Source organism: Cibotium barometz, chromosome 41 (genome assembly GCF_041138505.1).
Source record: "Cibotium barometz isolate CiBa-2024 chromosome 41, ASM4113850v1, whole genome shotgun sequence".
In the NCBI taxonomy this organism is placed as follows: domain Eukaryota; kingdom Viridiplantae; phylum Streptophyta; class Polypodiopsida; order Cyatheales; family Cibotiaceae; genus Cibotium; species Cibotium barometz.
Genome location: NC_141086.1, coordinates 46026994 through 46048753, shown reverse-complemented (window position 1 = coordinate 46048753; position 21760 = coordinate 46026994). Strand labels below are relative to the sequence as shown.

Below are 21760 nucleotides of genomic sequence, written 5' to 3'. Positions count from 1 at the left end.
ATCAATAACAGCACCAAATTCATCAACTCCATTTTTTGCAACAAAAAATCAGAAATTATAAGATATTCTGCTTTAATTTTTTTTTTGGGATTTGCAATTGAGCAAGTACAATCAATCAATTGAGCAGGTACAGGTGCCGAATTGCTCAATTTCTGAGCAAAATTGGCAAAATTGGGTGACATTGGTCACAATCAGGATCAATTTGCAGGAAATTGGATGTCGAAATTTGGGGCTTTTGATGTAATTGTGCAATTAAGCATTCATACATGCTGTATGATGTGAGAAATCGCACATTCGGGCAAAATTACAGCAAATTGCAGTGCAAATCAAGGGGCTTTTGTGCCGATTGGATTGATTTGCATGCAGGCAATCGCATTTGATGCTTTGGGCAATGTGTTGATGCCTGACAAGCACTCAATGTGCCTGTAAATCAAGGGGCTTTCATGTATTGGATGTATGTGGCCAGGGGGAAGCATTGTGAGACTCTGGATGCCTTCATGTGCACTAATGTATCATGTATGATCAGCAATTGATCTTAAATCAAGGGGCTTTTCAAGATCGTATGCTTGTTGAGTTTGGCAAAGCAGCAGGCAAGACATTTATGCCTTGAATCCTCAGAACTTGCAATCAAGGGGCTTTTGCTCAATTTCTGTTCGGGACTGTTGTATGCAGTGTTCGGGACTGTAAAAGTCTGATTTTCACTCATTTGGACAGCCAGGAGAGCATTTATTGCTACTGTACCTGGTACAGATTTGGTACAGCTTTGTACAAGTTTTGGCATGGCTGCACATTGATTTGAGTGGGAAAAAGGTTCAATTTCAGCTGCTGTACTTGCTGGTACAGGTTTGGTACATCACAGGTGAGCACTTAGTACTGTTGTACAGTACTTTGGAAGGGGAACAGAGCACATTTAAGGTGCTGTCCTAAATCTGCAGCAACCAGATTTTGGTGATTTCATCACATACAGTGGGAGTAGAGTTGCATTTGTGCTTCCGCAGGGGAGATAAAGCTTGGGAGAATAACTGTGAGCACTTTGTGTGCTTTTGGTGCAGTGTTTGCACATTTTGCAGGGAGTCAGGCATTGACAGGTTGCATATTGCTATGGCAACCACAGGTGAGAGCTCTTCATTGCTTCACATCAAGAAGCTTGAAGGCTCACATAACTATGATATTTGGCAAACCCAGTGCTATAATGTGTTGCTCCAGAAGAAGCAGCACAAGCCCTTCAAAGAAAGGGGTGTAATGCCTGCTTCTCTTACTGCTGAAGAGTGGGAAGATATGGATGAGCTGGCAAGATCTACTATCATGTTGTTTGTGTCAGACTCTTTACTTTTCAGCATTCGTGAAGAGAAGACAGCTTGGGGAATGTGGCAGAGATTGCAGGACTTGTATGCCCAGCAAAGTGCCTCAAGCAAAGTGTATTGGTTGAAGAAACTCATAGGTCTTCAGATGAAGGAAGGGGCGTCTATGATAGCCCATCTAAATGAGTTTAATGGTATTGTCAGCCAAGTTATAAATCAAAAGTTGGCAATGGACGATGAGTTCAAAGCCACCTTTCTCTTATGCACTTTGCCAGAGAGTTGGGACACATTCAGGACAGCCACTAGCAATTCGAATGCTATGCTGTCATATGCAGATGTTGAGGGTGCTCTTCTTCAAGAAGAGATGAATAGGGAAAACAACTCTGTTGGAAAGTCCAATGCAATGAATGCACGTGGGAGATCCCAGCAAAGGGGTAAAAGCCAAGAACGGGGAAGGAGCAAGTCTCGCTCGAAAAAGGACTTGGAATGCCATTATTGTGGCAAGAAGGGACACATCAAAAAGCAATGCTACAAATGGAAAAATGATCAAAAGGAAAAGGGAAAAGGCAAAGACAAAGACAAAGATGAAGCCAAAGATGTAAAGCCAAAGGGCAAAAGTGGAGTCAAGATTGAAGAAATCAATGTGTCACATGCAGGTGACAGTGAGGATGAGGCCCTATTCACGTCTTCACTTGATGCCCATTCACTTCTTACAGGAGATGGTCATGGTATGCACTCATGGATCATTGATTCAGGTGCCTCCTTTCATGTCACAGGTTGCAGAGACTTGTTTGTCAGGTATACTGCTGGCAATGAAGGAGTAGTTTATTTGGGTGATAACCATGCATGCAAGATTCTTGGCAGAGGTGATGTGAGGCTTGTGTTTTCAGATGGCTCACAGCTTATGCTCCATGATGTCAGGCATGTGCCGGAGATCAAGAAGAATCTGCTTTCTACTGGACAGCTTGATGATGCTGATTATGTTACCACATTTGGTCGTGGAAAGTGGAAAATTAGTAAGGGCTCACTGGTTGTTGCCAGAGGCTCTAAGGTGGACACTCTTTACTTCATGCATGCAGGTGTTTGTCACAATGCTAATGTAAATGCAACCGAGCTGCTGGAAATCTCTATGTGGCATAGCCGGTTGGGACACATGAGTGTCAAGGGAATGGAGCAATTGTCTCATTTGGGTTACTTGCCTTCTCTAAAGTTTTCAAGTTTTCAGTTTTGTGAGCATTGTATATATGGCAGGCAACTCCAGTGCCCCCACAAGAAAGCTCTTGGACAGAAAGATGCTCAGTTAGAGCTTGTGCATACAGATGTATGTGAGATGCCTCAGCTTTCTTTGGGAGGGGCAAAATACTTTGTGTCTTTTATTGATGATGCCACACGCAAGGTGTGGGTTTATCCTCTTCGTTTGAAGAGTGATACATTCTCAGTGTTTCAGAAGTTTGTTGCTCATGTTGAGAATCAAACTGGCAAAACACTGAAGGCTTTGCGTTCCGACAATGGTGGAGAGTATATGTCCAAACAGTTTTAGGACTTTTGTGATGCTAAAGGCATCAAGAGGGGGCTCTCTACTCCTTATGATCCTCCACAAAACGGGAAAGCAGAGAGGATGAACAGGACCATTCAGGAGAAGGTCCGTTCTATGTTGTCACATGCTGCATTACCTCATGGTTTTTGGGCTGAAGCTGTTATGACAGCCGTTCACCTTATAAACAGGTCACCTAACACGAGGCTTGGTGGGAAAGTGCCAGAGGAAGTATGGACAGGGAGCCTCCGTCATACAAGCACTTGAGAGTGTTTGGTTGCGTTGCGTACGTGCACATACGCAGGGAAATGCGCACCAAACTTGATCCTAAGTCTCACAAATGCATATTCCTAGGATATGGTGACAGAGGTGAAATGGGGTATAGACTTTGAGATCCAGTGAATAGAAAGATTATACGCAGCAATGATGTCATTTTTGATGAAACATGCATGTATAAGGAGCCTGCAAGGCAACAGGAGCCTGGCAGAGTCATCTTTGATGATGATGGACATCATAGACAACAACCAAGGGCTGTAAATCAGCTATTACAGTAGGAAAACCAGCCCTTAAATGGTGCTGAAAATGGTCCAAATGGACAGCCAGAGATGGCAGAAGATATCCCTATGGATATACCACAGTTAGAGGAGATACCGGGCATGATTTTTCAGCCTTATGGCATGGAACAAGAGCCACCAATAGGTGATATGCAGGCTGGACAACAACCTGCAAATGATGGTCATTGGGTACGGAGGTCCACAAGACCCTCCACAGCCCCTGACAGGTTTGTTCCAGGGGTTGACTACTTGATGCTCACTGACTGTGGGGAGCCCTCATGTTATAAGGAGGCTTTACAGAGGGCAGACAAGGCTCTTTGGGAGCGTGCCATGAAGTCAGAGATGGATTCTCTGCACAAAAATGGAACATGGAAGTTGGTGCATTTGCCTACAGGCAAGAAGGTTTTGCCATGCAAGTGGGTTTACAGGCTCAAAGTTGCACTTGATGCAAAGCCAAGATACAAAGCCAGGTTAGTGGCTAAGGGCTTCAAGCAGGAATATGGTGTGGACTTTGAGGAGATCTTCTCTCCAGTGGTCAAAATGACCACACTTAGAGCTGTATTAGCTTTGGTTGCTCATGATGATCTGGACTTGATTCAGATGGATGTGAAGACTGCTTTTCTTCACGGTGATCTCCACGAGGAGATATATATGCAACAGCCAGAGGGTTATGCAGTAAGTGGAAAGGAGAAACTTTGGATGGCAGTCTATTGATCCTCATCTTGTATGTTGATGATATGTTTATTGTCGGGAAATCTCGTAAGGAGATGGATACCTTGAAGCAGAGGCTGCATCAAACCTTTGATATGAAGGATTTGGGTGATGCAAATCACATTTTGGGTATGCGGATACTTCGGGACAGAAATCAGCATGTGTTGTATTTGTCTCAGAAGGAATACATTGGCAAAGTTTTGCAGAGGTTCAATATGGACGGGGGGAAGAAGACTAGTACTCCTTTGTCTCCATATGTGAAACTCAGTGCTATGGACAGCCCACAGTCAGATAGTGGCAGGGCTGATATGGCCAAGATTCCGTATGCTTCAGCTTGTGGCAGTCTCATGTATGCCATGGTTGCTACTAGGCCGGACATTGCATTTGCAGTGGGAGTGGTTTCTAGATACATGGCCAACCTTGGCAAGAAGCATTGGGAAGCAGTGAAAGGTGTCATGAGATACCTGAAGGGCACATAGGATATGTGCATATGTTTTGGCAAACAGGATGCATTAGTGCATGGTTACACATATTCGGATTATGCCGGTCATCCAGATAACCGGAAGTCTACTACTGGTTATGTGTTTACATTCACAGGAGGTGCTGTGTCATGGATATCCAGGATGCAGAAGTGCACAGCCTTATCTACTACAGAGGCCGAGTATATTGCAGCCACAGAGGCATGCAAGGAGGCATTATGGCTATCTCGGTTAGTGGTTGATTTAGGTTATACAGGGGATATTCCATTGTTGCATTGTGACCGTCAGAGTGCCATCCAGTTGGCAAAGAACCCTGTCTTTCATGCAAAGATGAAGCATGTGGATGTGAAGTATCACTTCATCAGAGAGGTGATAGAGAACAAGCAAATTCAGCTTGTTAAGATTCATACGGATGACAACCCGGCTGATTTGTTGACAAAGAGTTTGCCTCCGGAGCAGTTTGCTCATTGCAGACACTTGATGGGCGATGAGGCCAGTTTCAGCCTTGATATGGCCTTGTATATTATCATGTACATGCTGATTTTTTCTTTTCCTTTACTTAAGGGCACTTTGCCTTTAAGTGGGAGGTTGTTTGGGTAAAGGCATTATGCCCACCCTTATAGTGTGTACAAGCCCATAAGTTATAGTACATAGTACACTTAGTACTTTTAATGTACTAAGTGCACTATGTGTACTAGTGCAATATACATGTATGATAGGGGAGTCACACACTCATCTTGATGAGTTGACTTATCCCCACAACTCTCTCTCTCTCTCTCTCTCTCCCTTGCTTCTCTCTGTGTATGTCTCCCACATGAATCTCTAACCCTAATTCTAACTCTCCCATTCAACAGTGTTGACTTCTTAGAGAGCCAACTTATGCAGGTTCCACGCAAACCACATCTTGACAGTGTGCGGCACACACTTTAGTACTTGAGGGCCACTGTTTATTATGCTTTATTTTATGTAGCAGGTGTACCATCGGAGCTATATGGATACACAGATGTAGATTGGGCAGGTAGCATCTCAAACATGAGATCTACCAAATGGATTTATGTCTTCATTGGTGGGGAGTACTGCTGGGACATGGAACAACAAGAAGCAGCCCATAATTGCCTTGTCGAGTACAGAGGCAGAGTGCAGAGGAGCTGTGATGGGTAGCATGTGAGGTAGCTTGGTTACGCAAAAGCTACTTGTGCTGATTTGGGGTTGCGGAGAGAAAGGTTGTGATATATTGTGACAATCTTAATGTTCAGTATATAGTTAGCCAGGAACCTAGTTTTTCATGCGTGGATGAAACACATCGAGGTACATTACCACTTAATCAGGGAGAGAGTCTTGGCAGGCGACATCGACTTGGCCTATGTCAGCACACACGATGAGGTTACTAACATCTTCACGAAGGCCTTGGGAGCTGAGAAGCTCCAAAGATTTCGAGATATGCTTAGAGTTCATGAGATGGAGTTGAGCTTGAGGGGGAGTATTGAGATGTCAGGCTCAACACGGGCTGACACTCACGAGACGCTTGTATGACTGTTCGACATTTACATCATTGGCGGGTTTGGTAGCTGGCACTGACATATCTTCACTAGAGATTCTACAACTAGACTACTCTGACTAGTCCACATCTACCCGCTCCTCTTAGCGTGTTCACATTATGGACCGCTTGTATATACTCTATTATGTGTGTTAGTCACTTTATCTTCTTTATAGACCTCTTTTGTTGTATGAATAAGAAGAAGATTTTTCAGCCTCTCACCTTGTGTGTTCTTCTCTCTCTCTCTCTCACTCTCTCATTGGAGCTTGTGGGTGCATGTTAGCTTATTTTTTGCTTGCTTTCATGTTTGATTGTTGCTGTATGTAAGTAGGGATGGTAATGCTCTCATTTCTCTTCTTCTCTACCATCTCTTTGATATCTACCAAGTCCCTTTTGCATGCTTGTTGCATAAGGTGAAGGTTGAGCTCTCCATAGCTCCCTCCTTCTTGATCTCTACCTAGCAATTGGATCTCTTCTTGGGTGACATAAGAAGAGGTGGAGTGAGCCCCTATCGGCCTCACATCAAGGAGTTAACCCTCTTAGGGTTGGCTAAGTGCAACTCTCCTGACTCGACCCTTGCATGTGTCTCTCTTCTCTTCTCTTTTCCCCTTGTGTGCAAGGTAGTAAGGATAACAATACTCTTGAATGAGGTCTTGGGACCATTGCTTGGGTCTGTAGGGTGGTGCCTTACTTTTTTATTTTTTTAAATAAAAGAGAAACCTTATAATAATCACTTATTAGCAGTTCCATTTAGGAGGCTAGATATTAGCTAGAGATGGTTTCACCATAGGATAGTGTGGCCAAACTAAGGTCATAACCCGAGGCATGCTTTTTCTCCCTCTTAGCTTAGATCAAATTTTGACCAAGCTTCATAGAACCCTTGTCTTAACTAGAAAATCTGACCAATCATTAAATATCATTCCTCACTGCATAATTGATGTTTGCATTATACTTAAATGCACCTTAATCTTGGTACCATGTTGCTTTGCAGACCTTCTAGGACCTTCAATATTTCACTGCATAATTGATGTTTGCATTATACTTAAATGCACCTTAATCTTGGTACCATGTTGCTTTGCAGACCTTCCAGGACCTTCAATATTTCATGCATCTAACAACAACCTCAACAAATTTTCATCGACATATTCTGCATCAGGAAGAGAGGCATGTTAACCTCATCGGACACCTTGCCAGTGTGCGATCGCCACTTGTCTATGAAAGATGTGCCACACAATTAATAATGGAAATTATATTCTTAGACTAGGTGCTTGCATAAGCCTAGGCAGTCGTGGATAGCCATGGACCTATTTTTTAAGTATGGCTGCCCAAGGTATGAAGGCTATGGAACAAGATAAGGGTCATTGTGTAGACTCACATTCATTCTTTTATGCTAATTTAATAGAGTGCTCTTCTTCTCTACTCTCCTATGCTATTACTCTTTTGAGCTCTTGTGTGCTTTCTTGCATGTGTGTGAGAGAGTGAGTGTGTGTGATTGAGTGAGAGAGGAGGGTCGAGCTTTCATTAAAGTGTGGTGGGCAGCATTGGAGCAGAGCTTGGAGTGTGGCTAAATGGCAACAAGCTCTCCTATGAGAATCTCAACACAAGCAATCAACCAGGTGAGTGACACATCTTGTTAATATGCAATTGTTGGCTATGTTATGGTAGATTAACCTCTCACTTTGGGCTGTTTTATGCTTCCGAGTGTGCGGTGAGGAAAGGTCCCATGACATTGGCTAGTTTCTAAACGCCTTCCCAAAATCACATCATATGTTGTGGTGGAGTTTAGAGTCCATAATAGAAAAGATGTGATCCACATGAGTTCATCTTGTTGATCCTAATTACACCCATGGGAATTGTAAGATTTCCATAGCCAAGTTTTGATTTTTAAGATAGTGAAAGTTAAATTTGGTGATCCCCATTCCTCTCATTGTTCTTTTGTGGCTATGCTCACACCAACTCCCCTTTCTAGGATTGCTGTAGATGTCTCATCTTTGAGTCTCAATGGTAAAGTGGCGTTAAACTCCTTCACCCCTCAATAGTTGTCAGATTTGTTGACATGGATGTTTTTACAAGTGATACTAGGATTATCAATAGGTGTACTCTCTTTAGACTTTGTGTCTAATCTTTCTATAGGGTACTAGTCGAATTTCTCGTCTGTCGATTCTCATATATCTTGCCAAAGGCGTGGGTCTCTTGATAGAAACTCTCCCAATGCGAGTGTGAGAGGAGCAGACATTACCACACTCAATTTTGTCGTATCTTTTTGTCTCCTTGCCCGTCCAATGATAGGAGCTCTCATTGAAGTGATTTCTCATTGTGAACCTAAATAAGAGGGGAAAGTATTCAAAGATTTTGGTCCGAAATCATTCAACCTCTTGGATAGCAAAGCAACATAGGGCTTTGCTTGATCCTCAAGGTAGTTATTCAAACGATATTCATTTGAGTTTGTGGATTTTCTATCATTCCCTCTCGTAGCTTCTTCCCTTGTCGTCTCGGTTTCCATATTTGAATTAATTCTAACATTCATGGGCTTGGTCACATATTATTTTTCTTTACAATGAAATTTTGAGGGAGACAATATACACCCTTCTTTGGAACCTTCTAGGATAGGGTCATGGGCTACCTTAGGCACAAATTTATAAGGGTCTTGCGTAATTGGGCCTAGGGAGTTGGTGTTGAGTCTCTTTCATCAAGTCATGACATTGTAGTTGTGAGCCTAGTTCGTTCCTCCATGGGGTTGGGATATTAGGTTAGTTTCTATGGCAGGTCTTATAGTCCATTCCAGTCCATTCCATTGAGGTCTTCTAGTCATAACTTTTTGAACCATAGGTGCATATTTTAAGGAACAAGAAGTGCTTGTAGCCCCATCATCACTCTCAATGATTACACTGCTTACTTTCTTAGATTTAGAAATTTGTTTTACAGAGAGTTTAGACTTATTAGGTTTTTTTCTTTCTCGCTTCTTTTGTCCTTTGGAACGCTTAGTAGAAGCATGCGAGATTTTGTCACTTTCTTTGTTCTTTGAGCTATGAAGAGTCGTGGCCTTTGCCTTGGCTCATGTGAGGACCATCCCATCGGTGATCATCAAAGAGTTGTTTGCTCTTAGTTCACTTACCATGTTTAATTGAATTATGGGCCCTTGATCACTTCCTAAGGGAGGTTTGTTGGGGCAACCATGAATGATGCATGTTATGCTGCAATTTAGACACCATCGTGAACAACGCTAAGATGCTTTTGGTAACTTCTGTTGAGATTCAATAAGGGAATTCCCTTTTGAGGTGTGCACCCCCACAAGTAAACCAAGCTAAAGGTTGGCTGGGGTCATTGAATTCAGCTCTCGTGCCTTATAACCCATTGGTTGCCCATGGCCATAAGTTCCAAAGGTCAACATCCTGTTAAATGGGAGCCAAGCTATTGTCAGGCATCCTTACAAACTCTACATCAGATTCTATACTCAACATTGAGTAGGAGTTGTATCCCATTGGTCCTTGTGCATGATCTGTATATCTAGCATAAGTGTCGATGACATCCTTAATGAGTGGTCATGCCTCAATGTGTCTCATGGGTGTCACTTTAGTAGCTATAGGTTGAGGAGAGGTTGAGGTCCTAGAATAGAGGGAGGTGTTTTAGGCAACTTAAGCATTCCTCTAGGCAGGGGGTTAGTCCCAGAAGGGGGCATAGGATCGCCACAACCCATAGTGTGTGGCACAAGGAGTGATAAAGGTTGGGTGGTAGCAGGAAGAGTTGGAACAACCATACCATGATTTACTATATGTTGTGAGTATCATGATTATTGCATGTCCTACAATATCCACCCATGAGGCTGCCATCCCCTATTGAATGGACACTCATTACTAGTGTGATTGCCTCGACAATAAGGACACCATGTGATCTCTCTCTTTGGGTATGCTCGGGAATATCTAGGGAGTACTTTCCAATTCTACTCCATTTTCTTTAGTACAACGTAGCCATATCCTCGTGACACTGATTTTATCTGACTTTTGTAACTAGAGGTTATGCTATGGGGAGATTTGCATGGTGTACTAGATTTCTCAGACCCCTTTGTGTGCCAGACATGTTATCCTCAAAGTCGAGAGCATTGATGCAATACTCATTAAAGGTTGTCCTCCTTTTGCAGATAAAAGTAAATATTGTGTAAGTTTGTCTTTCAAGCCTTCAAGAAACATCAAAATCAATCTTGGTTGACTTGATTTCTCATCAATTGAGTAGTGGGAATAATAATACCTAATGCGTCGAATGTATTTTGATAGTGACTCATTCTCTTTCTGTTTGACCTTGTTCAATTGGTGTACATGACTCCATTTGGGTCCAGTCTTTGAGAACTCTACACTAAAATAATTCTTTAAGGTAGGGTAAGTGGCCTTATAGGGAGGTTCTCGTCCAACTGCTCCATCTAGAGTTAGTCCAAAAGCTAAGATTTGAGTAGGCCATCACTGACACCTACTGCCTCACACATTTGTTCAAAAACCTCTAAATTATCTAGAGCATCATGTGTACCCTTGTACTTACCATCGTACTTTTTCATGAGTCTTTGAACTTGCTAGACCATAGATCAAAATCAGCCTCTTTGGCTAGCGGCAACCAGCACCCCCCTGGCTTGCTAAGTTGTGTACCTACGTGGCTATGCACCAAGGCCATGCCCTCCAGTCATAACCACCAATTCTCATGTCTGCTATGTACCTGTGTACCGGCCAATCTCCATGACTACACTCTGTGCCCACTTCACCTTGTTGTATGCACCTTATGCCTACTATGCGTCGTTTGTGGCCAACACTTTACTTGACTAGCTTGTATGCCCAACACCCATCTTGTCCTTCCCTCTTCTCTTTGGCTCCACATTTGCTTCGTTTTTCCTATTTTCCTCCACTAGTCTCCCTTATCCCCTACTAAAAAAGGATAGGCTAGCTTTTCTATTTCTAAAATTGTTTGTTTTTTTTTTGTTTTTGTTTTTGTTTCTCCCTATCCTAATTAACTAACTAATACTAACTAATTAAAACTAGTTAATTACTAATGCAAAAATTACTCTTACTAACTAAATATTAATTAAATTATCCTAACACTAACCTCATATTTAAAAAACATGAACTAATGATGAAAAAGGGTAAAAAATCCTAAAACAAAATCACCTACAAATCAAACCCAACCAAAGCAATACCAAAAAAACTCGAAACAACAAAATCCAATCCCACCATGTGCACCGGATCTCTCACCGAGTGCTACAACGCGTGTAACCCTTCACACCGGATCTTTCCCCGACTAGCACAAAGAAAACAAACTGTATATAAGAGTCTACACAAATGCTAAGGAAAGGAACCGTGTTCCCGTAGCAACACCAATGGAAAGCCTAAATACACTGCACTCATTAGCACAAAGCAAACCAAATGAGGAGTACTTACCTTTCATGTGTCGTAGGGAACTTGGTAGCTTACCGGCCATCTCGTAGAAGAGGCAACTGCACAAATGCAAGCTAGCACATGAGAAGACTCACCTCCCATTGTCGCCACCACAAGAGTTGTCTATGTAGAGCTTGGGACTCCATGGTGTTGAAGACAATGCTCCACCACGCAAGATAATAGTTCACTCTCACTCTCTTACTAGCAAGGCATGGCAAGACCAAGAGGACAAGAGGGAAAGACTCTCACACACACCTCGAGGGGTGCAATACTAAGAAACCCTACGTATCACGTGCATTCAAGGGGTATTTAAAAAACCCCATACCTATGAATTTTTCATGAATAAAATGACCCCCTTTTTCTTTATGAACTTATAGGTTCTTTTTCAAAATCGATAGAAAATCCTGTTCAGTAAATGTATTTCTATAAACTTACCTTAAATTTTTGAATTAAAAATACCTTAATTTGAACTCACGTGGTATACTTAAATATTTTTATGTGAACCCACCGAGACACACACTCACCCCCCTCACGTGGTATACTTACATATTTTTAGGTGAATCCCCTGACGCACACTCTCAGAGAAGAACTACCAAGAGGGAAAGAGGATAGGGTGGAGAGCTAGAGTACAAGGAGCAAGAGCACACTCTCAATCAACACTCAAGGGAATGTCCCTTTCTCTCATTAGTTAAAGTCAATTATATACATGCCCTTATTGGCCACAGGTGCTCATACTCTTTAAAATTGGGCACCCAACACTTTAAAAAAGAACTAATAAGAAGTAGCTAGAGATCTCTCATGAAGTGCATAGGATGATGTCCTTTATACAATCCATGCCATCCCCATTGAGTACAACATGAAGTGCAAATGCGAGACTAGAGTGTGTTACACGCATCTAAAGTTTCACTTTGGGCGGACATTGCATGGTTTGGCGGCCAATTGATAGTTCTTGATGTCCATCGCCATCCCTTCTTAACTGCAAATGTCCACACCCTTTTCTTAGCTCTTCCATTAGCTGGATGTGTCTTCTTAGCTCATTGTTGATGATGATTTCTCCATTATCCATTGCATACAAGCTCTTGACAAGATGTTTTTGGTGGTGCCGTTATCCTTGGGTTAACAATGGGACCGGCCCAAACGATCTAGCTTTAGCGGATTGGAAAAAGAGGGATCTTAATGCCCAACTTGAGATTTTGTTACACTTGGGCGATCATTAAACTCAAACTATGCAAACTTTGACCATAGCACAAGCCATTTGGCAATGGTTGAAGTTAACCTATGGACCAACAAATGTCTCAACACCTTGTTAATTGCTTAAAAAAATTAACACACTTAGAGATGACAGAGGATAAAGATGTCCCTAAATTCCTAGATTCTTGGCACAAGCCATGGACGATGCTTCATCATCTGGACTCGTCCTCCCATAAAACATACAGGCCATGATTCTTTTGGCATCACTGCCACCCTCAATGCAGCCTTTCATCATCACCAGCAAAAGTAGTACTAACCTCACCGTGCCCACCCTTATCCCTAGCATCCTCCAAGAGCACACCACCATTATGGCTCATAGTGCCTCTATCACCTCTCACGCTACACCTTTTTCTATGGTTGCCAATACCTCCTCTCACTTTTGCTATGGTTTCCAGTACCTCCTCTCACTTTAAACCACCATTCCGCCCTGCTAAAACTTATAATCCCTCTTACTCTCGCCGGTCCAATCCACCTCGTCCTTCATCTGGAAATTTACACTCTCCAAACCATTTTGTAAGATTTGCGCAAAGCCTGGAGACACATAGCCCGTGCTTGTTGGTCTCGCCAACAACACAAGGGTAAACACAAATATCGTCGTGGGCAAGCTTCTTATTATGCATTAGATTCTGAAAGTCCTTCAGCCTCTGATAATGAGGAGGATGGACAGGGACCACTGAAGATGCTTTTCTCACATTCATGGCCATTGACACACATACCATTACCCCTTTCATCCATGTGGATTTTAGACACTTGTCATCTCACTTCCTGAGATGACTGGCTGACTCATTACCATCTACTACTCACCTCACTTGAGGTTCGGTTTGACAACAATGCCACACAATATGCCCTTGGTGTGGGAACTGCCAAGATTGAACTCCTCGACGGTAATGTGGTAGCTATTAACCATTGCCAAGCATTTAATTTTTGTTAGGAAACTTACTTCTCCAGATACCTCCATTGAATTTTGTCATACACATTGTCTCATCCGCCATAGACTACCCTCTAGTCGCACTTATGTGGCCTCTTGCCCTAAATTTGCATCATCAGCTGCTCCTACTTCCATTGATTTCAAACACTTGTCCACGTCCTCTAATCAAGATCTAAACTCTCCACAGTGTTGGAATTAACGCTCCTATCCGCCAGACTTTGAACGATTCCAACACTCGTATCCGCCCGACTGTGAACGGACATTAGCAAGAGACACACTCAAGGGTATAAACCCAACGTTAATCAATATTTGATTCAACGTCGAGTGCAACGCTCTCCATTTCTCCTCTTGTGTATCCATTGGCTGTAGCCTCTGCCTCATTTCTACATGGTATCATCGAACCTCTTTCCTGGAGTGCTTGTGGGGCCTGCCCTTGACGCTTCTGACGTCTGCTCTGCCAGTGTTCGTTCGTCATCACCTGCTGCCAATGGGCAAAGACCCACAAAGTTAGCCCAAAGAGGCATCTACCCGTTGGAGTATTCGCCACACCCACTAGGTATGATATTAAAACAAAATTATGGGTGATCGTCTACCCTAAGCGCCCAAAGTGGCATGAAACAACAACCCAAACTGGGAATTGCAAATCCCCAAGAGGGAAATAACTATGCCAGACAGGCAATTACATCCATTGGAGTATCTCCAACACCCATGTGGCCAAAATTAAACATTGGTCTTCGACAAGCTGAAAACCATTTAGCCTCTGAGCGATGACATTAAAACTTAATTGTACACAAACACATGTAAATAACATCACGTCTCATTTGAAATTTATTGATCATAAGTACTCATACAACCTTTTTGTTTTGACATGTACTGATGCAATACTTGGAATTTCACTACTCAACTTGAAGGGGAGAATACGGATGACAAGTCTGAGAGTGGAAGAACTTGTGTTTCGACATCATATTGGAACACATATGTTGCAGTTACTACCAAACACAATGTCATCATATTAGAACATGTGTCTTGTGGGGTTGTGAAGAAGATCAACTTCGACAAAAAGCGTATCGACATCATCACAAAACAAATGTGTTGCAGTTACCAAAGCAATTATATCATCATCGACATATCATTATTCATCTAACACTCATGATGTAAAGATATATAGCATTATAGATAAATTCATAATGCATACATCACTATACACATCACATCTCCTCATTCACCCTCATGCCGACATTCACATTAAGAGGGAGTGTTGGAATTAACGCCCATATCCGTGAGCGTGTAAACGTGAGAGTGTAAAGGGACATTAGCAAGCGACACACGAAAATGTATAAACCCAACGTTATAAATGTAACCAACGTTATAAATGTAACCAACGTTAATCAATATTTGATTAGAACGTTTCCTCAACGTTGAGTGCGACCCTCTGCATCTCTCCTCTTGTGTATGCTGCAGCCGTGGCAACACCAGCATGGGTGTAGCCTCTGCTTCATTTCTACACACAGTCCTCCCATCCTCACTGATCTTTATTCTTCAACCTCTCGGCTCGATGCTCTGCTCGCTGAATGTACTCCTCCTTGTACTGATATGCCCTTCTTGCCACAACAATATCTCCGTCTCCCGTTGGTGATACTGCTACCTCCTCTCATGCATGAGTCACCCGTTGATGCCGACTCATCTCTGAGTGTACCAGTTGCACTGGCGAGCCCGGAAGGCCCTCATTGGCATACTACTATGGAGTCGAAGATAAACTCTTTAGAAGACAATAACACATGGATGCTCATCCTACTTCATGTTGGACATCGTCCTATGGCTCGAGCTACATATCGGCCAGCTTTGCTGATTTGGCGCTGCGTGGCATATCAGCCACGCAGGCATCAACAGCCAGCGCACACATATGCCACGCAGGCATCAACAGCCAGCGCACGCTCCAGCCATTAATGCGAACGGCGCCAGCCCACACACGCTCCAGCCGTGGAGCCCACACCTTGGCGCCTTCTAGCTCGAGCCCTACACGCAGCGAGGACGAGCAGCAGCTTCAGGCGCCTTCCAACCCCATCAGAGTCGCCCGCCACCTGGTTGCCTCTCTCCACTACCGTCCGACTTGCTCCATCTCTCCACTGTCGTCCCTTGCAGCTACGCCATCAGAGCCACCAAGCCATCTCCCTTATTGACGAGGCTTCTTCCGCTACATCGTCCCTACTAGGCGGTGATTGTGCCCGCCATCTGCTTGCCGCTTTATACAAGAGCCCCCAACTTCTGTTCGTATAATCTCAAGTCTGCCTAGACCGGCTGCGCATACAACCATCTACTTACCTACGCAGTAAGGTGCACACCTTTGTTACTGTCCACGCTGTGCCTGGTCACGACTCATTATTCATGCTGTGCACGCCTTTGTTACTGTCCATGCTATGCCTGGTCACGACTGGTTATCCAGAGCTACCCAACACGCGACAATAGGTGTTGTGCAGATCCAACCATTGGTTGTCATTACTGACGTGCACCTCTGTTGTCGCCTATTAAGGGGCTCGAGCTACCATCTTATAATGCTTTTGATTGTGCATGTTTTCCTCCATTGTGATGGACTCTACATGCTCAGAGTTCTAGTTCCCGTCTACTCGCCATTGGTGTGAAATATCATTGTTAGCATACATATACGATTGCATATGACGGTTTTTTCTTTCTACTTCACCATTTTGTTGCTATGGAATATATGGAGTTCATGGGCACCAATTCTTGACAATTCTATGCTTCTTCTATGTGCCAAAAATGATACGATTATCCGCTCTTAATCACCTAATCATTGCATTCTACTAACTATCAAGCTAGGAATGTTTCTTTGATAGTGTCACTCTTTGCATTACCTTTGGTTCAGCAGGTTCAGGTTTTTTAAAGAGTTAATCATGTCTCTCCAAAACTGAAGCTTAGAGAATGCCATGAGTTCTCAAATGCCCCACATCGGTGTCTTCGATTCGACAGCATTGTGTTGGGTGTACTCATATGACAATCGTTCAAAATACAAATTTGTACGCGAAGCTAACATCCCTTGGAACTGTGTTGCCGATTTTGTAAAAGGAGAAGCCGACAATGCAAAGTTTCCGACTTCTTTCAAAAAATATAGCCACCATCATCGAGATGCCTCCAATCTTACAAAGATTGCACATGAATCATGGATTGAGAAGATAGTGTAAGTGTGTATTTGTTTTAGTTTGTCTAATCCATTCATTAATCATCACACACACACATACAATTAAATGTTTATCGTTACTTCTTTGTTTTGTTTAGCTTTTGGTGTGGTTTTGGTCCTGCCGGCACTAAAGCACCAATGCAATCTAACATTGCGGATGGCAAAGAGGTCGAAACTACCCAGCTCAATGAATGCAAGGACACTGGCAGCGAAGATGATGTTGAGGTGGAGGAGAATAGTGGTGACGAGTCAAATCACGAAGATGGTGAGATGGAGGAGCGTAGTGAAATAAAAGAGTTGCCACAGCCAAGTGCAAAGAAGCCATGTAAGAAAAGGCGTCCTCCCATCACAAAGGGTAAGCGAAAGCGTGGATGTAAATGTCATTTTAGTGTCAAGAGGCTTGCATAAGATCCAGGGGTGGCCATAATCTCTTATATACATCCATACCACACAAATTCAAATGATGAGGTTTGTCATGGTGTAAGATTTGTTGATCCCTCTTTGAAGTTCTCTCCATGGATCTCAATGCAAAAGAAACTATGGGTTTCAAGCATGCTATATTGTGGTTTCTCTCCACATCAAGTGTTGGAAATGCATGTCCAAGCATTGCATTCAAGCCAAAGTCATGACCCTACAATTACTATGGTTAGGGATGACTTTTTGTCTATTCGTGACATCATGAATATATCTAGCAAGCTGGCTATTGATCAGTACCAGCTACACACAGATGATGCGGAAAGCACTAAGAGATGGTGTCATGAGAATCAATCAAGCACCTTTATCTACCAAGAGCAAGATGTGGAACATTCCAAGGAATTTATCCTTGGAATACAATCACCATGGCAAAGGGAGATGTGCAAGAAGTTCGGAAATGGGAATCTTCTTGCGATGGATGCTACCTTTGGCACAAACAAATATAAGGTATGTGGTGTAATGAATTATCATTTTTACTCTGTTCACATTCTCTTAAGTTATAATAAATGTTCAGTTTTTACTCCTTGTTCACATTCTCACTTTCCTTTAAAACACATGAACAGTTTCATTTGTATACAATCCTTGTTTTTGATGGTCATCACAATGGTGTGCCCATTGCTTGGGTGCTTACATCTTCAGCTACATTTGAGTGTACTTGCACTTGGTTAAGCAAGTTTAGAGATAATATGCTTGACTTTCATAAATCATGGGAGCCCGGAGCCTTTATGGTTGATGATGCCGAAACGGAGATTAATGCGCTCAGGTTAGGACCATATGTTCATATGTGTTGAGTGCAAACTAATGAGAACCGTGTGTTTGAGTTCTATGTGATGTGTCCTTTCTATTTTTCGTAGGGTGGTGTTCAATTCACCCATTTTTCTATGCTTGTGGCATGTCAAACGTTGTTGGCTCCGACACCTTATTAAGAAGGTGAAGGAATGGCCCAAAAGAGCTTCTATGTTTTGGTCTTTGGGAAATATCATGAACATGCAAGGGTCAGCAAATTCTACAGAGCATATAATCAAAGAGGATGCAAAGGCTATGATCTCTACCTTCTACTCCAACTTTAGAGATGAGGGGAGTTTTATTGAGTATTTCAAAACCTATTGGGAGGCTAAAGAGAGGCTAAACTAGGTAAGGTTGAATTTTAAACTTTATACATACTCTTCTTACAGGTAAAATAATGCACACTTGCTCTCCTTCTTGTTCGTACTTCATTTCTTGCTCTTCTAACTTCAATTGTTTTATGTGCAGAAATGCGGGTGTGTGCTTCCCGATTGCTTCCACATTCAGGACAAGACACTAATGGAGCAATAGAGTCATATCATAGGCAGCTCAAATATAAGTTTTTGGGCTCTTCCAAAAGGATGAGTTCGAGGCGGGTGGATTGGCTCTTATACAAGTTAACATCATCATGCTTGCCATATTATTGGTATGTTCAGCAGTTGAAGGACAATGGTTTTATGAGAAACAACGCCATTGAAAGAGTAGTGGAGAATTCTTATGAGCGAGCACTTCAAATACCAGATGCTAATGTCTCATTCCAGGTTGGTGGTGTTGCTATAGTGGAGAGCATGAACACAAAAGCTTCATTTTACACAGTCTACAATTCTGATTGCCAATGGGCATGTTGTACATGTGCATGGGCAGAGCTTGGAAATATTTGTAAGCACCAAATTAAGGTGATGTTATTGCGGGGTGCTTCACATGCTTCACTTATGGAGCAATGCCAACATATGTATGAAGCATGGGAAGATGCTTCTAGGTCTACTATCGATCTTCACTCACATGTTTCTACTATTGATGTGCTTGAACCAAATGGTGATGATGTTGCCGCATTAGGGGGGGACAATGTATGTAGTGAAGTACTTGAGCAATCGGGAAATGTGAAGACACTTCAATGCTTGTGGCAAGAGTTGTCTTGTTTTGTAGGACACGACCAGGCTTTGATTGAGGAGGCTTGCAATGGATTGAGGAGAACATTGGGCCATGTGAAGACAATGAAGGCAAGAATGGATGAGCGAACAGAAACACAAGCTAATTTTCAAGTCTTGGAAGATGGATTCGGCAACTCCTTGAAGCGAGCAAAACCATTCTTTGAGAAGGGCAACAAGAAGAAATCAACATCATCAAAGAGTCACCCATTGGCTCACCCCTTCAAGACCCCTGCTAAGAAAACCAAAGTGTCAATGCAAAAAAGGCTTGACGAGAAAGCTTCAAAGTAGCCTTTTGAATTTATGTAATGAACTCTCGAATGCTTCAATGGCTTTTTGCATTTCAGTCTTCAACCAAATATTGTGCGTCTTGAGCCGTATTTTGTTCGTGTGTTGATCCAAGGATTTAACCGAGCTTAATCATCTCAATTTGCATCTCCCTCATAGAAAATTTATAATTAAAGACAATATTAGATAATTTGGGGAGCCATATTTTGAGCATATTAACTCCAAATTTATGGGAGATTATAGATTTAGATTCTACTCCTAAATATCTTTCCGAGGGTATGTCACATGAACGGGTTTTAACAAAATCTTGGATAGGTTTACCTTGATCCCATTTTTCAAATGGGAATGGGATTTTTTTCGAATTATCTAATATGGTGTTATTGTAGGCTAGTATCATCATTTCCAACTTTTTGGATCCAAGGATTGAGGCTTTTTTCCTAGTGATGTAATAAAAATTTTGAAACATAAGCTCGATAAAAGTTCTCGTCCTTTTTTCCTTTTCAATATTCAATTTTTGAAAAGCACATCTTCTCCACCTTCTCTCATGGAGGCCCTCTCAGTATTCTCTTCCTTAGCCTCTCCCTTGCACAAGTAGGTAAGCGTTTCTTATGTGTTAGGGATAAGGTTTTTCTTTAGTTTTACAAGTTTCTTTTGGGTGATTTTTGTGCCACGATATCTAGAAGTTAGAAAGTGCACAAATTCGTTTATGTGAGCAGTGAATTGAGAAATAATTGAGCTCAATTCATGAGTGCTCGAAAGAAACATTTCTCACCGTCAAGTACTTGAGATTCACAGTGTTTGAAAGAAACATTTCACCAATCAATTAAGGGATGGTGTTTTTTTTTGGACATGCTTCAAAATGAAATGTCTTCTTGACAAATGCTTCAGAATGAAGAATAAAACTGATCGAGAAAAAGTTGCTGAATAGGGTGAACCGACTGGGGAAAATGTTGCTGAAGCACTGACTTCACCCAATCTGGCATCGCAGGGTGCAGCTAGACGTGCAGTTAGACGTGAAGCTAGACCGTGCGATGTGAAGTTGTGCCGTGAAGCACATTTCTCGTGTTGTAGAAACAGATAGGCTCCATTGAATACGAGAGATACAGAGACGCCCGTTTAGATCCACGGGAACGCGAGATGAAGGGTGATAGAATCGGGTGAAACAAGAGAAGATTGCCAAAGCCAGCTAGGAATCATGGCTCCCACTACCTCCTCCCCCTCCTCGACCATAAGTCTCATGCTTAAGGCCTTATGCATAGTGCTTTATGCATAGTGCCTCATGCTTAAGGTCTTATGCATAAAACTATGCATAAGGCCTCATTAGTGCTTTATGCATAAGGCCTCATGCATAAAACGATGTATAAGGCCTCATGCATAGTTTTTTGCTTAAAGCCTCATGCATAGCTTTATGCATAAGACCTCATGCATAGTTTTATGCATGAGGCCTCATGCATAAGCTTTATGCTCAAGGTCTTAAGCATAAGGCCTTATGCATAAAGCACTATGCATAAAGTACTATGCATATGCTTTATGCTTAAGGTCTTAAGCATAAGGCCTTATGCCACGATATCTAGAAGTTAGAAAGTGCGAGATGTGAAGTGACGTAAGTATTTGTGCCTGTTCGGCATCTCTCGCAGTAATCGAAAAAACATTTTTTTTAAGAGCCTTAAAATTAAAGGCAATGCACAAACTCGTTTATGTGAGCAGTGAATTGAGAAATAATTGAGCTCAATTCATGAGTGCTCGAAAGAAACATTTCTCACCATCAAGTGCTTGAGATTCACAGTGTTCGAAAGAAACATTTCTCACCATCAAGTGCTTGAGATTCACAGTGTTCGAAAGAAACATTTCTCACCGTCAAGTGCTTGAAGTGTTCGAAAGAAACATTTCACCAATCAATTAAGGGATGGCGTTTTTTTTTTTGGACATGCTTCAGAATGAAATGTCTTCTTAACAAATGCTTCAGAATGAAGAATGAAACCGATCGGGAAAAAGTTGCTGAATAGGGTGAACTGAACAGGGAAAAAGTTGCTGAAGCACTGACTTCACCCAATTTGGCAAATCAGGGTGCAGCTAGACCGTGCCATGTGAAGTCGTGCCATGAAGCGCATTTCCCGTGTTGTAGAAACAGACAGGTTCCATTGAATACGAGAGACACAGAG

General features: G+C 42.4%; 1 protein-coding gene across 1 annotated transcript; it reads left to right on the top strand.

Annotated features, from left to right (window-relative positions):
• Window positions 1–16651: 16651 nt before the first annotated feature.
• On the top strand, window positions 16652–19601 carry LOC147615002 (uncharacterized). The gene is made up of 7 exons (XM_086780017.1): window positions 16652–16902; window positions 17001–17257; window positions 17410–17467; window positions 17553–17823; window positions 17940–18139; window positions 18231–18457; window positions 18631–19601. Exons 1-7 carry the CDS (start codon window positions 16652–16654, stop codon window positions 19599–19601), a joined length of 2235 nt encoding a protein of 744 aa, XP_086636143.1.
• Window positions 19602–21760: the final 2159 nt, after the last annotated feature.